Source organism: Dermochelys coriacea, chromosome 1, assembly GCF_009764565.3.
Source record: "Dermochelys coriacea isolate rDerCor1 chromosome 1, rDerCor1.pri.v4, whole genome shotgun sequence".
Lineage (NCBI taxonomy): Eukaryota > Metazoa > Chordata > Testudines > Dermochelyidae > Dermochelys > Dermochelys coriacea.
The window spans coordinates 63,262,527-63,278,321 of NC_050068.2; the positions used below are offsets into that span (position 1 = coordinate 63,262,527).

The 15,795-nt window shown below is 43.1% G+C and overlaps 2 protein-coding genes across 24 annotated transcripts in view; both read left to right on the forward strand.

Moving 5' to 3' along the window:
• Positions 1–5,215, forward strand: part of ELF1 (E74 like ETS transcription factor 1) — a 136,168-nt gene extending 130,953 nt beyond the window's left edge. For all 20 annotated transcript variants that reach the window (XM_038418375.2, XM_043504553.1, XM_038418293.2 and 17 more), the window contains one exon: positions 3,514–5,215. In XM_038418375.2, the coding sequence (XP_038274303.1) occupies positions 3,514–4,132 (619 nt within the window). In that variant the 3' untranslated portion in view covers positions 4,133–5,215. The remainder of the gene's footprint in view (positions 1–3,513) is intronic.
• Positions 5,216–9,915: 4,700 nt separating this feature from the next.
• Positions 9,916–15,795, forward strand: part of SUGT1 (SGT1 homolog, MIS12 kinetochore complex assembly cochaperone) — a 47,938-nt gene continuing 42,058 nt past the window's right edge. For 2 of the 4 annotated variants that reach the window (XM_038418398.2, XM_043504569.1), the window contains exons 1-2: positions 9,916–10,197; positions 10,291–10,336. In XM_038418398.2, the coding sequence (XP_038274326.1) occupies positions 10,166–10,197; positions 10,291–10,336 (78 nt within the window). In that variant the 5' untranslated portion in view covers positions 9,916–10,165. The remainder of the gene's footprint in view (positions 10,198–10,290; positions 10,337–15,795) is intronic. The other 2 variants (XM_043504566.1, XM_043504567.1) reach the window with 2 other exon arrangements.

Consider the following 15,795-nt stretch of genomic DNA (forward strand, 5'->3'; position numbering starts at 1 on the left):
CCCAGAGTAATATCTCAGCACTCCAGAAGGGCATTAAGCAATGAGGCTTTTGCAGTGTGGTTCTTTCTCCCTTTTGTGACTCAGTCATATACACCCCAATTCACTGTCATTCATTCCTCTCTCCACTCTGTTACTGCTCATTATCCTGACTTGATCACCCCTCCATTAACTCATAATTGGTCATCTCCATCCTTTAAACTTCCCTTCTTTCTTCCATTCATGAATTATTTTCTGCCTCAACAAATCTATTAACCAGGGATCAGTTTGGGGAAAAAAGATGATGGAATTCTTTCAAGTTTTGCCCATAAAATATGCTCTGCCCATGTTTGTCACTTAAAATGGATGCTGCTCACAGTAGATTGTGTAGATATGCAAAATGTAATCATGGCACACTTACGTTCTTCCCCAATGAAGAGGCGCTAAGTCATGGTATCTCCCAAGGACTACCTGCTTGTGGTATTAAAATGATGTGTTACAGTGCACATATATGACCCTCCTTGTTTCTTGAGGAACGTAATTTAAAAACATTAGCATTTTAAATTATTGCTGCGTGTTAAAGTTAACATCTCACTGAAATGAACAGAATAGTTCGTTCTTCAAAGATATCGTTCCAGGCTCTCTGCGGTCTTATCTTTGTATGGGTAATACTCAGTTAAGTTTTTCTTTGCAACCATAACAACTAGGAGATTTATTATTTTATTTTAAATGAAAGCTGAGATTCTGGAGAATAAAGTAGTAGCTTCAGAGAAGAGCTGATATGGTGTATAAGAACATAAGAGCAGTCATATTGGGTCAGACCAAAGATCCATCAAGCCCATTATTCTTTCTTCCGTCAGTGGCCAATGCCAGGTGCCTAAAGGGAATGAACCTAAAAGGTGATCATCAAGTGATCCATCCCCTGTCACACATTCCCACCTCCTGGCAAATAGAAGCTAGGGACACCATCCCTGCCCATCCTGGCTAATAGCCATTGATGGACCTATCCTCCATGAACTTATCTAGTTCTAATTTGAACCCTGTTATAGTCTAGGACTTCACAACATCCTCTGACAAGGAGTTCCACAGGTTGACTGTGCGTTTGTGGAAAAAAAAATACTTCTGTTTGTTTTAAACTTGCTGCCTATTAATTTCATTTGGTGACTCTTAATTCTTGTGTTATGATAAGGAGTAAATAACACTTCCTTATTTACTTTCTCCACATCAGTCATGATTTTATAGACGTCTGTCATATCTCCCCTTAGTCATCTCTTTTCCAAGTTGAAAAATCCCAGTCTTACTAATCTCTTCTCATATGGAAGTCGTTCCATACCCCTAATCATTTTTGTTGCCCTTTTCTGAACCTTTTCCAATTCCAGTATATCTTTTTTTGAGATGAGGTTACCACATCTGCACGCAATATTCAAGATGTGGGCATACCACAGATTTATATAGAGGCAATATGATATTTTCTATGTTATCTATCCCTTTCTTAATGATTCCCAACATTCTGTTTGCTTTTTTGACTACTGCTGCACATTGAGTGGATGTTTTTCAGAGAATTATCCACAATGACTCCAAGATCTCTCCTGAGTAGTAACAGCTAATTTAGACCCCATTATTTTATACGTATTATTTGGATTATGTTTTTCAATGTGCATTACTTTGCATTTATGGCCACAGATTGGATGTTTTGGAGCCCAGATGTTAACTTCAGCAGCAGCTTTCAAAGCTGCAGTGACTGCCTTAACCCTTCCATCCCAGTGGGGTCTACTACTCCTGGGGAAATTCTGTGCCAAAAAAAATAAAAATTCTGCACATAATATTTGAAAATTCTGCATTTTGTTGTCAAAATAACACAATATAATGATGCTAGTTTCAATTATTTTGGTAATTTATTTCAAAATATTTGTCAGCAAGTACATCATCTGTAACAATACAGCCCCAAAAAGAGAAAAGATTCGGTAAAATTTTTTTTTTTTTGACAAATAGATTCCTTAGTAGGCATATTAATACAGAACTTTGTGTAATTCATTTTAATTACAGTACAGAACTGTATTTCCTGCACATGTCAGAAGCAGTGCAAAGACTTGGGGGAGTTAGGGGTAACGGAGGAGCTGCAGGAGAGGGAAGGAGCCTAGGAGTGACCCTGGAGGGTGTTGGGTGTGAGAAGGTTTTTTGCGGGGCAGGAATTGTTAGAGAGTTGGGAAGTCTCCCTCATGCAGACCCTGTCTGACCCCAAGCCTCTCCCCTTCAGTCAGGCACATCTGCCCCTGTTCCTGCACTCCCCATCCCTGTGGGTCTCTGCAAACCCCCTCCCCAGGCTCAACGCTCTCACCGCACTAGCTCATGAGTCCCTGCCGTCTGTTCCCAACCACTAGCCATTCTGAACCCCAGTCTGAGACCCTCACAGCAGCCCTGTATGTCCCACTCTGTCCTAACCTAGCTCCGCAGGTAGGTTCTGTGATGAACTTCTATTCCTTGGGGAATTCTGCAGCACTGGGCAAAGAATTTTGTATTTTCTCACATAAAATACAGAGGCAAAAGCAAAAACTGCAGCATTTCTTAGGCAAAATATTTTTTATGCAGGAAAATACAAAATTATGCAAGACAGAGGAATTCTGCATGTTCGCAGATGTGCAGAAATCCCCCAGGAGTAGTCTCCTCGGGGTGGTAGCAGCTGCCTCAGTGCCTTACCCTCTGTCAGATTTTAAGTCTTTTCCTGATGGCATGTGCCAGCACCTTTCCTCTGAGCTGTTCCATTTGCAGTGCCACATCCCTCACCTCCATGGAGGTGCTGGGGGCTCTTGAAGTGTGGTCACACTAGAGTTTACCTTGAGTTAACTGGCATGAACTGTAGATATTTTCACTTTGTGAAAGCTAGTGAGAGTGCATCCCCAAATGTTTCTTCCAAGATACATCACCTTGTGGCTTTCTGTACAAGTGGTAAAGGTTTACAAAAAAGGTGTGTAGGCAAGTCCATAGGGAAGGAGCCACTGACACTGCTTCCCTCCCTCAAAGGAGAGAAGGATATGTGGAGGGCTGGAACTGCTTGACTGGAGACTGGCTGCAATGGCCTGAGGCAGGGCTTGCCCAGAGAATCTTCTGGGCTCAGCCACCTAAACCTGACATAGAGTGATTGAGTTGAGAGGGTTCAACAAGGGCCATTGTAGATGCTTGCTTTGTTTCTGAATGGAGTAAAAGTGAGTAGAACTCTGTCTACTGGCAAAGAATACAGTAGCAGTAGCTGCTCCCACACTGCTGGCCCAACAGCTGCAGTGTCAGTTAAATTAAGTTCACATTTTGGATGAATTTAAATTTATTTTACTTACTATAAGAAAGCATGTATGAGGAGAGAAGGTAGGTGCTGATGGATTTCAACTGGAGTCGAGTCCAGTTTTCTGTGGCTGGAAGGACAGTAGTCCTCCTTGCCTTTCCCCTCCAAATTAATAATTTAAGTAGCCTTTGTTGCAAAACACTCATTCAGTAATAGACCTGGGAACATTCTAACATTTTCCTGTTTTCTAATTTTAATAGGACTTTACAGACCCCAGCCCAAGTTCCAGTGGTTGTTTCACCTGGAAACCAGCAGTTGCATACTGTAACCCTCCAGACAGTGCCTCTTACAACAGTGATAGCCAGCACAGATCCAGCATCAGCAACAACATCTCAAAAATTTATTCTCCAAGCCATTCCTACTTCACAGCCGATGACAGTACTTAAAGAAAATGTCATGCTGCAGTCTCAGAAGCCAGTCTCCTCTTCTTCATCTATTGTCTTTAGCCCAGCCCAAGTTCAACAGGTTCTCACCAGCAATGTGCAGACCATTTGTAATGGAACAGTCAACATGGCTTCATCTTCATCCTTCAGTGCTACTACTCCTGTGGTAACTTTTTCACCTAGCAGTTCACAGATGGTTACTCATCCACCTGGCACAGTGATCACTTCAGTTATCAAAGCACCAGAAACTAAACAGACTGTTACACAAGAAATGATGAAAGAGGAGGTAGAAGAGAACACAACAGCTGATACTGAGCAGTCAGAGCAGAGGTTCCAGCAGCAGCCTTTTGTGATGGTGGTATCCAATTCAAATGGATTTCCATCTAACATGCAAGTGAAACAGGAAAGTGAACAGTTGGAATCCAATTTATATTAACAAACAAAAAAATCCCTGTGGATGATTATTTTCATAAATGTGATGGGACCTTTACAGTATATATATGATTTGATTCTGAAACAGATGTTACAAAGCTACTTAATTTCTACAGTTAATTGTTAGAAGTCATGCATTAGAATGAGTTTTGATTTTCTGTTAATTGCTAAATGTTATAAAAATATAAAATTATGCAGTGCTCGTTTTTCAAAACACAAGCATGAAGGAACATGCATTTTATACTATGAAGACTTTCTGTTGATTTTTTTGTCAAAAGTTCCAAATTTCTTACATATTATGCATTTTCAGTCTTGCTAATTTACATTGCAATATCATATTATAACATTTTCTGTTTAATCTATAAATGTGTCATTTAACTTTTAAAACAACCATTACTTTCTACAGAACAGCATTTTCATTCCGTGTGTGTGAATCTTATCAAGTTTACCAAATAGTTATTGCATACCAATGAACTATGTCAGATTTTACTTTGAATAATGGACAGTGGCAACAAGCTTCCTCCTGTTGCATTTTTGCAGCACAGTCATTTGGGTGTGCAAAATAAAAATACACTCCCATTAAGAGAATACATAAAGCATTTACATATACCAATAATGGACAATGCCAGATCTATATTTTTTTATATACACACATCAAATATACTTAATTACAGAAACTAGTGGCATTGCTACGGGTGCAATTATTTCATACTATTTTGTGGCTATGAAGTTAAACAATCTTGCTTTCTTTTTCAGATTATTTTGTTATGGGGGAAAAGTGAAATGTATACAATTTATGCAAGTTTTCTGAGATTAATACTTTTATGAGACCCTTTTTCAATTGTAAATAATGTACATTTAATTTCACAAAAAAGTTTTTCAGCTAATTTGTTTCCATAGAGCAATTTTTGATAGATACAAATAAGATCACTATGTTTAGAGATCTAATGTTATATGTATTCATATTACAGAGTGCATTTGTATTTAAAGACAAATTTTTAAATGACGGGACCCTTTTGAACCTGGGTTCTTTGTCATTTTGTATTTTTAATTGGTTTATTATGAAAATAAATCAAGTGGAAATTTTTTTCTGTATTTACTTTAGAGTTTTCTTACCAATACATGAATATAGTGTTTCTGGCAATCTGAACTGTATTGAGAAATAGAGCAATATGATCAATTAGTGATGGTCTGTGATTTGGAACATATTAGCAGATGAGCAGTTTATGAATCAGTTCAGGAGAACTCAGGATGAGAAACTGATTCTCAAGCTGCTTGTCTGAGGATGTGACAGCACTATGCAGTACTGCTATAGAAAAAAGTGAACTTCAGCAGTTAAGGTGAAGAATGAGCTAAGTTCAGAAATACGTGCTAAACAGGTCCATTGATGTGGCATTGGGCACAGATAGTTTAAACTTTGTCCCCTTACACTCACCTGTGAAAGCCTCTGTCAATCCACAAATGCATAATTCTGGGACATCACTGATACTACAAATTGCATAGGACTTCTGGGATCAGTGATACCACAAAATGTTTCATTCTGGATTGTCTTAGTACTGGATGATTTCGCAAAGTATATGGGGAGGAGAGAGGGTACTTAAAAACACATTATCCTAATATCTCTTCTTGGGAACTTTAAAGAAATATTTTCTAGGCTTAATTCAGTTTTTAGTTCGCAGTTCTTTAAAGTTCAATTGGTTTCCATAGCAAACCTCTTTTCTAAGGAGGTATAGCTCTTGGCCATTTTAATTTACATCAGAGTGAAAGTTTGACAGAATTGGTATACTATTTGAATTTTAATTATCTTGTGTTAGACAAATCCAAAGTATTTTGAGAAGTTTTGTGTATTTTTGCCAAAAAGTTCATAACATGGAGTAGTGCAAGTTCTTTCAGGGATGGAAATACTTAAAATTAATAAAATTCTACTAATTATATTATGCATAATGTGAATAATGTAAAAAGCTCATGGATTCAGAAGTGAATATTCAGGATTGTTAATGGTTTTGGTTCAAAAAATTAAAATCCATCCCCTCATTGGATTTAGTACTCGATAGAATAATTCTAATACTTAACTGCTCCCATCTATGTGGTTAAAAAGCACTTGCACATAAAATAAATCTTAGGAAAACACTGTTATAATAACTGAAACCTCTATGAATTATAGTATTAGCATAAATTTCATTTTTTTTAACGAAGTAGCAGCAGAAATGTGGTAGGCACTGTAACCGCACACACAATAGTCCCCATCCTGAAATCCTTACAGTGAAGGTGGACTATGCATTTTACTGAAAATGGGGCTTTGATTGCTGATTGGGCCTGTGTGCCACAATATAAATATTTAGTAATACAAGCAAAACTGAGGTGATATTTAAAAACCATTCCCTTCTGTGACAGAGTCACTTTATCTCCTGCCTCCAGCAAGAGGAAGGTTGGTTTGTGCTTGACTGGATGTCAGCTTCCTGATACAGTACTCCCAGTCTGTTAGCTACCCAAACGATCTCCTCAGGGCCTGCCAGTCCAAACTTTCATGGATTCTAAGGCCAGAAGGGACCATTGTGCTCATCTAGCCTGATCTCTTGTATAACACAGGCCATAGAACTTCCCCAAAATAATTCCCAGAGCAGATCTTTTAGAAATGCATCCAATCTCGATTATAAAAAATGTTAATGATAGAAAATCCACCAAAATCCTGGGTAAATTGTTCTAATAGTCAATTAACCTGTCAAAAATTTACAGTTATTTCCAGTTTAAATTAATCTAGCTACAACTTCCAGCCATTGCATTGTTATACCTTTATCTCCTAGATTGAAGCACTGATTATTAAATATTTGTTCTCCATGTAGATACTTCTAATCAAATCACCCCTTAACCTTCTCTTTGTTAAGATGCATAGACTGAGCTGCTTCACTGTAAGGCATGTTTTCTAATCCTTTAATCATTCTTGTGACTCTTCTCTGAACCCTCTCCAATTTATCAATATCCTTTTTGAACTGTGGGCACCAGAACTGGACACAGTATTCCAGCGGTGATCACATCATTGCTAAATACAGAGGTAAAATAACCTAACTCCTATTCGAAATTCACCTTTTTATGCTTCCAGGATCGCATTAGCTCTTTTGGCCACAGCGTGACATTGGAAGCTCATATTCAGCTGATTATTTACCACAACTCCCAAATCTTTTTCAGCATCTCTGCTTCCCAGGATAGAGTCCCCCATTCTGTAAGTATGGCCTACTTTCTTTGTTCCTAGATGTATACGTTTAACCATATTAAAATGCATATTGTTTACTTCCACCCAGTTTACCAACGGAGCCAGGTTGCTCTGAATCAGTGACCTGTCCTCTTCATTATTTCTCTTTCCCCAATTTTTGTGTCATCTGCAAACTTTATCTGTGATATTTTTGTTTTGCCTTCACCTTGCAGGTTAACAGTAGGTATACCACAGCCCCTGAGCTCCTCTGAAAGCATCCCCCTGTAGTATCTAGCACCAGTCTCAGAAATTACACACACCTTGACTCGTACAACTCAGGATCAGGTCCTTTATAACATCTTAGCACTGATATATATTTATAGTACAAATTTATTATCAAAGATTTAAGAGATACTGAATTAAGCAAAATGATGGAAACAAACCATTACATATAAAACAGAGTATAACACACTTCTTAGAGTGCAAACTTTAACAGGCTAAAATCCTTGTCTAAAGTAGTTTCTCATGTAAGGCAATCTCCAAGCTTCACTAACCAAGATGCTTGGGATCCACTTTTCATGAATGCAAAAAGTTTTGTCCTTTTTGCTCCCTCAGTGATGGATAAGAAAATATCATTTTGCTTCTCCTTGTATTTCCCAAAACTCATGGTTTTGTCCCGAGTCAGGATGACCCCTATAGTTCCTGTCCTGGTGTTCTTGCTCCAAGTTATCTTCACACACTCGCATTAACTCCATATGCAAAATGGGCTCCCATTGTGTTTGCTTACAATGCTTAATTGACACATGAATCTATGCAGACAGGTACATATCTTTGGCAAAACTTGTTTGTCAACCCTGCCTCGGATGCAGATTCTAAAATATATTTTCAGTACATATACACAACTCCTTAAATATCATCCGTATATATGTCACACAACGATTGAGGAACAGTGTGATGCTGGCTTTCATTTAAGATCTCACATAGCATACGGCTTTAATAGTATATATCTATAATGTTATGTCAGGTGCTGTTATATAGAACAATGAACCCTTTCCAAGCTGGTACCCACGGGCCTTTGTGTAACACCTTCCCACTTCCCATATATCCTAGTGTCCCAATCTGCTTGTTCCCCTATTCTGCTCACTCTTTTGCTTCAGTACACTGAACTCTTCTTGCCCCTGGAGTCATAGCCAGGAAAATCACACAGCAGGCCTTGAATTGTGACTGACTAGGGCCAGATTTGAACTCTCTCTCCTCCCCCTGCCCAGCTAGCATCTTGCTGCAGCCTTCCTTAGTTGCATCCATGGCACTGGCAATCAGAATGAATGATGCCAACTTCAAGCTGTAATCAGGTGATAAAGAAAACCAAGCAACCACTGATGCGGCAGCATTATTCTTCCAGGAGAGTAACACCTTTGTATTTGCTGGCAACTGCACCCTTTAAGGCCCAGTGTCTTCCCACAAGGGCCCTACCCTGTTGCTCCTTCCTCCCCCCTCCCTGGATTGTCTCAAGGAGCCTGCCTGCCTGCTGGTAGGAGGCAGTCCCAGCTGCGGAGAGGCTGGCACTGGTTAATGACACCGTGCCTCCCCCTGCCCAGTGGTAACTGGACTTTTGGTTCCGGTGCCATTTAGGGTTCCCAGCTCCCCTTTTTGAGCAGATTTTCCAGTTGAAAACCGAGCACCTGCCACCCCTAAATGGCACCAGGACCTAGAAGCCAAAACCCAGATGGGTGCCAGCCCTATTCTTCCCACATCCCAGGGTAACAGCCAGGAAAGGAGCCACCCCCGCGTGGCGGTCTGGGCCTCGCTGCTGTTGCTGCCTGGGGAAGACCCAAACCGCTGGGGAGGAATGGGGATGGTCTGAATTACCGCTGCTCTGAGAGCCGGGAGGGGAGCAGTATGAACAGCTGCAGCCACCACCCCGTGGGAGGGCCCGCCTGCTGCTGCTGCTGAAGAGGAGGTGCTGGTTATTTAGCAACCGCAGCTGCTCGTGGCTAAATGAACAGGAGCGCACCCTTCCGCCCAGCAGGAGAAAGAGCAGCTGGCTCCGCTCCAGGGGAGGAACCCGGGCCGGGCCGGGCCGGGCCGGGCCGGGGGACAGCGGGCAGCCGCTCGAGTCCGGACCGAATCTGGAGGAGCAGATCCCAGGCAGCGCCCCCTTTGCCGGCGCGAACCTGGCCTAGGCCACGGGAGGAGGAGGAGGAGGAGGAGGAGGGGGAGGGGGGGCAGAGTTTGGAGGTGCTAGCAGGGCCTACAGCCATGATTTCCGCCACGCCGCGCCGTGGGCTGGAGCCGAGGCGCTGTCCCAGCGGCCCAGCCCGTGCACACGAGTGCCTCTTCCCCCAGAGTTCAAGCTGCGGCCTTTCCGTGCCAGTCCCGCCTCCCAGGCTGCAGCGGACGGAGAGGTTCCAGGAGCTGGAGGCCTTGCTCCAAGTGGCTGGTCAGTGGCTGGGGTCCCGCTGCCGAGCCGGGGGGCCGCGAGCGCGGCGGGCGGGACCGTCTCCCCCAGCCCCGCGGAGGCCCGGTGAGCGTTGCCTTGCTAGCCGCGGCGGGGCAGGAGCCGGCTGAGCGCGCCACGCTCCCAGTCCTCCCGCGCTAGGGGGCACGAGGGAGGATGCTCCGCGCAGGGGCGTTCGCCTCGCTCGCAACCAACGAGCGGCAGCGACGGGTGCCGGCCGCCTCCATTTTCCGCTTCCCTTCGTCACGTGGGGCTGACCCCGCGGCGGTTACTGGAAGCGGGGGGAGTGACGTCATTCCACCCCCTTCAGGTCCCATCCGTCTCTGGGGGCGCGCGCGCCACGGGCGGGTTTGTTGCTCGGCTCTCCCAGTGGCCAGGCGGGCAGCATCATGGCGGCGGCCCTAGACCCGGCCTGTCCGCGGTGAGTCTCCCCTTTTCCCCCCCGCTCCGCGGCCCCGGCCCGAGCCGCCGCGGCCCCCTCTAACCGCGCGCTGCTGTGTTGTTCTCTCGCCAGGTTCCCGGACGGTGACGTCGAGCAGGACCCCGGGGCGGCGGCGCAGGTGAGAGGCCGGGCGCGGGGCGATGGGCGGGAGGCGACTGAGAGGGGCCCGCGGGGCGGGGCAGCGGCCTGGGCATCTCCTGTGCCCTGAGCATCGCCTTCGCTGCGTTAGCAGGGACCACCCCTGTCCTCAGCGGGAGGACCCGCCTGTTGGATTCTCCCGAGCTAGGGCCTCGGCTGGTCGCTCGGCCACATGTATCTGCAGGCGTGGGCTTGTCTACACTACCGCGCGGGGTCGGTCTAAGAGACGCAGGTACCCGAATAGCGTAGCGGAAGTCGATGTCCTTAGATCGACTTACTGCGGTCAGTCGACAGCGTGCGCGTCTCCTTCTGGTGGAGTACCGGAGTCGACCGGCCAGCGCTCAGCGACAGATCGACCCCCCCCCCCCGCTGGATCGATTGCTGCCCGCCGATCCGGCGGGTAGTGTAGACAAGTCCTCGGTAGTTAAGGTTATGTCGAGTTTCTCTACTTAAAACACGTTCACATTAGCGTATGGTTAGCTTTTTTGTTGTGGCTCCTGTGAGAGCATCTCTGAGTCCGTTAGGAGCTAACATACTGAGCCTCAAAGTCTCTGCAAGTATAACGCCGACAGACCCCGGTCGTCAGTGGGTGGGATCGAACTTGGGACTTTTGGAGCTTAGTGCATGAGCTAAAAGCCAACTGGCTGTTAGCTAAGGCTGTAGAGCAGACTAATTTTATTTCTCTCTCTCTCTCTCTCAGTAGTCTTGTTGCCACTAGGTGGGGGACAACACCACACCCAGAAGGTGTGTGGGTTACACAAGGTAGAAAAAGTGTCATAGAGCTGTGAAAATGGAGACACAGAGTGCTGAAGTGACTTTCCAGCAGCCTGGCTGTGTTGGTGTTAGGGCTGGAATAAGAATCCAGATTTCTTGACCTCATTTTCTCTCTACTACTAGACCTTAATATCTCTCCACAGGATTGTTTGTTATTATGGAGGCTGCCTCAAGTAGCTATTTTCAGCACTAGCATTTTTATAATGTGCTAACTAAGTGTGCTAAGAGCATTACGGGCAATGATAAAAACAGGATCCCAACTCTGAGTAGATTACAGTTTAAATAACATACAGATGAAGCATGTTTTGCAAGGAAAGATGCAGATTAATTGAGCAGTGAAGTTTTATGTATGACTTTAATCGTTTTTGTTTCCTCTTAATCTACATCATAACTGTTTCTTTCAAAGGAGATACTTGAGTTAGATTATCTTAGAATAAATTATTTTTGAAGAGTGGGTAGTACTATATCAGGCAGCAAAGGAATAGATTTCAGGTATAATACTCCTGGGGGAATTCTGCGGCACTGCGCAATGCAGAATTTTGCAGAAATTAATGTTTTTTGCACAGAATTTCCTTTCCCCCACAGAAATGGGCTGCAGTGCTGCTTGCCGCCACTAGGGGCCACTGGACCAGGCAGAGCCTAGCTTGTGATACAAGACACTGGTCTGGGAGAGGCGGGGAAGAGCTAGAAAGTTCCTGGCAGCTGCAGTTCCCAGCACACCCTCAGGGAAGGAGAGGTTTGGTGCACAGAAAACTCCACACAAGCGCCAAACTAGTTGAAACTGGTGTGATTATGTAGTTTTATTTTGACAAATAAAATTTGCAGAATTTTAAAATATTGTGTGCAGAATTTTTATTTTTTTGGCCCAGAATTCCCCCAGGAGTAGTATTGAGAACAAAAGAGAGGATAAAAAACAAGTACTTAGGATACTGATATGAAATTGTACAATAATTTGAGGACAAGGACAAAGGTTTTCAAGTGGGTGTCGAGGTAAGGAAAAACGACTGAAGGATTTGGAGAGGGGCTAGATGTAACTGGAATTGTGGGCCAAGATAAATGATGCTCTTGCAGTCATTTCATTGATAGGGACAAGTTTAGAGATTTGGGGTCCATGCAAAGATCTTAGTAGTAAAAATGGAGTGGAAAAGATTAATTGTGGAGATGGTTTCCACTTTTAAACTAAAGATGATCTATGGAAATATCACAAAATAACCAGACACATATCTGCAGCCTTTTCTGTGTGTGAGCCCAAGCTCTAAGTTTTTGTTACAGGTGAGTGCAATTATTAAGAATCATTTTGATTAAAAGAAATTGTCAGTAGAATCTGATCTGATATTACACAGATGCCTTAGGTCAGGTTTCATTAATGTAGGACTAGAAGAGGCTATCTTACCTAAGCAACGGTTTCAGAGTAGCAGCCGTGTTAGTCTGTATTCGCAAAAAGAAAAGGAGTACTTGTGGCACCTTAAAGACTAACAAATTTATTAGAGCATAAGCTTTCGTGAGCTACAGCTCACTTCATCGGATGCATTTGGTGGAAAAAACAGAGGAGAGATTTATATACACACACACAGAGAATATGAAACAATGGGTTTATCATACACACTGTAAGGAGAGTGATCACTTAAGATAAGCCATCACCAACAGCAGGGGGGGGAAGGAGGAAAACCTTTCATGGTGACAAGCAGGTAGGCTAATTCCAGCAGTTAACAAGAATATCAGAGGAACAGTGGGGGGGGGGGGGGGAGGGAGAAATACCATGGGGAAATAGTTTTACTTTGTGTAATGACTCATCCATTCCCAGTCTCTATTCAAGCCTAAGTTAATTGTATCCAGTTTGCAAATTAATTCCAATTCAGACTGCTGCTGAATTGGAATTAATTTGCAAACTGGATACAATTAACTTAGGCTTGAATAGAGACTGGGAATGGATGAGTCATTACACAAAGTAAAACTATTTCCCCATGGTATTTCTCCCTCCCACCCCACCCCCCACTGTTCCTCTGATATTCTTGTTAACTGCTGGAATTAGCCTACCTGCTTGTCACCATGAAAGGTTTTCCTCCTTCCCCCCCCTGCTGTTGGTGATGGCTTATCTTAAGTGATCACTCTCCTTACAGTGTGTATGATAAACCCATTGTTTCATATTCTCTGTGTGTGTGTATATAAATCTCTCCTCTGTTTTTTCCACCAAATGCATCCGATGAAGTGAGCTGTAGCTCACGAAAGCTTATGCTCTAATAAATTTGTTAGTCTTTAAGGTGCCACAAGTACTCCTTTTCTTTTTACCTAAGCAAGTCCTTGTTAAAAGCCACTGCATTTCTTTTCAAGGTACACTGTTGTATCAAGACTGCATATTTGAAGTGGTGCTCTGAAATAATCTGCAGTGGACTACTTAAATTAAAGTAAGAGCATACTTCAATGCCAGGATTTTAAAAAAGAGCTACTATGTTCATTTTTAGACACTTCAGCTTGGGTCCAATATACTTGAAGGATCACATGTAAATATAGACTCAGGAACTTAACTTTAGGAACTTGGTTCTTAAAACCTTGGCCTAAAGTTATATGAAGAGATACTGTATGAAGAGATCATTTCTTTATTCTGAGGTTTTTATATAGTTATGTCCTGTCTCTCTGTGTTCCTAAGTTGTGGAATTAGATGAGAATTCTTGTGGTGCACAGCCTATATTTTTTTCCTTAAAATTTACCAAATGCTTTGCAAATATAAGTTGTGAAGATTTGGTACTGCACCAAATCTGTTTGAGCTAAAATTATAACTGTTAGTAAAACAATATGCAAGTGTTCTTCATTTTAACTCTGGCAGCTAATCATGCATTTCCTTGGTTGTCACATGGCTGCCTTTTTAAAGCTAAGTACTTGTATAGCAAAGGGGACCGTATTATCTGAATACCTACCTCTAAAGCATTTGAAAACAAATAGCTATTTTTCTTCCGAGCCTCCTGGAGAAAAGGCTTAATTAGTTAATTTCTTTATATTTATGCGGATGGTTTGTATGTGATGGTTTATCATTTGTGAGGAACATATTGAAGAGAGAGCCATGTCAATTAAATAGATTTTGCATTTAGTTTTTGAAAATCTTGAAAATCAAGCATGATGAGGCCTTGATCCTAATTGTGTTCTTTGAGCACTGCAACAACACAAATACAGAAAAAACGTAATTTCTGTTGGAGTGTATAGCATGTGTTGTACTATTCTGCCATCTTAATTTTCACATAGGAGAAATCTGGGTAATCAGTTTAAAAATGGAAGTTCATAACTGTACTCACCTGAGCAGCAACTGTTCAAGACTTAAATCTCCATCTCTATGCATAGGTTGAAACCAATTGTCTGCCTCAAATTGTGATCTCTCTGTAGTTGCACTTCAAGTGGGTCTCTGGGGAGGAAAAAAAAAAAAGAAAGAAATTGAAGGGATGGATGGTGGCTGACCCTGAGCAGATGGGCAAGGTGATGTGGGGGGAGACAATGAGATGAAGCGCAGAGGTCAGGCACAAAGTGGCTGAGGAGTGCAAGCACTGTGCATTTCTAGTGCAGTAGTGGCGCTGACCTCCAAGGACAGAGGGGTGGCATTACGGTGAGGCTGTTCCCTTACATCAAAGTGCACTGGCCAGAAGAGATACCTTCGTAGTGCATACCTCATTACTTCCCAGGGTGGCAGAGCTGCTGTACTCCTTGGAAGCCCAGGAAGAATTCTTGTTAGCCAGGATGCATTTTAGCTGGGGGCTCCTACTGCATCTGATCTTGGTACAATCTCTATAGACCACTGACTGAACAGTTCTTAAGTACAGGTTTTAATATGGCATCACGTAATAACATAAGAATGGCCATGCTGGGTCACACCAGTGGTCCATTTAGCCCAGTGTCCTGTCTTCTGACAGTGGCAAGTGTCAGATGCTTCAGAGGGAATGAACAGAACAGGGCTATTACTGAGTGGTCCATTCCCTGTTGTCTACTTCTAACAATCCGAGGTTTAGAGACACTCGGATCATGGGGGTTGTGTCCCTGACCACCTTGGGTAATAGCCATTGATGGACCTGTCTTCCATCTACTTACCTAATGCTTTTTGAACCCAGGCATAGTTTTGGCTTTCACAACATCTCCTGGCAACAAGTTCCACAGGCTGTCTGTGTGTTGCATGAAGAAGTATTTCCTTATGTTTGGTTTAAACCTGCTGCCTGTTAATGTTCGATAGTGCCTCTGGTCATTTAGGAGCTGGCTTTTTAAACCCCTTTTGTCCCTGGGTTAGCCCTGCCCTATTATCAAGAGATCTCAAAAGGGTTGGGGATCAAAGGAAAGCAGGCTAAAATCTCATTAGTAAGATCCCGACCTACCCAAAACAGACAACACTTTAACTTGCAAGCAAGCAAGCACACAAACTAACTCACCCCAAGGATCTCATGATCTCTTCTTCACCTGGAGAATTCCCTTGCAAAACTCCTGTTTACTGCTCCTGTTTGCTAGTTCATGCTTTGCACCAGTGGGAATGAAATATTCGCACCAGTGTAAATGCTACTAAAGATATCATATTGGCAGGATTCCTACCCTTCAAAGAGTCTTTAGTGGGCACGGATACTGGCCTTTCTATTCCTCAAGACTGAAGAACTTTGAGGGCTTTGAAAGCTTCTGTGTATTAATGTGCTAAGTAGC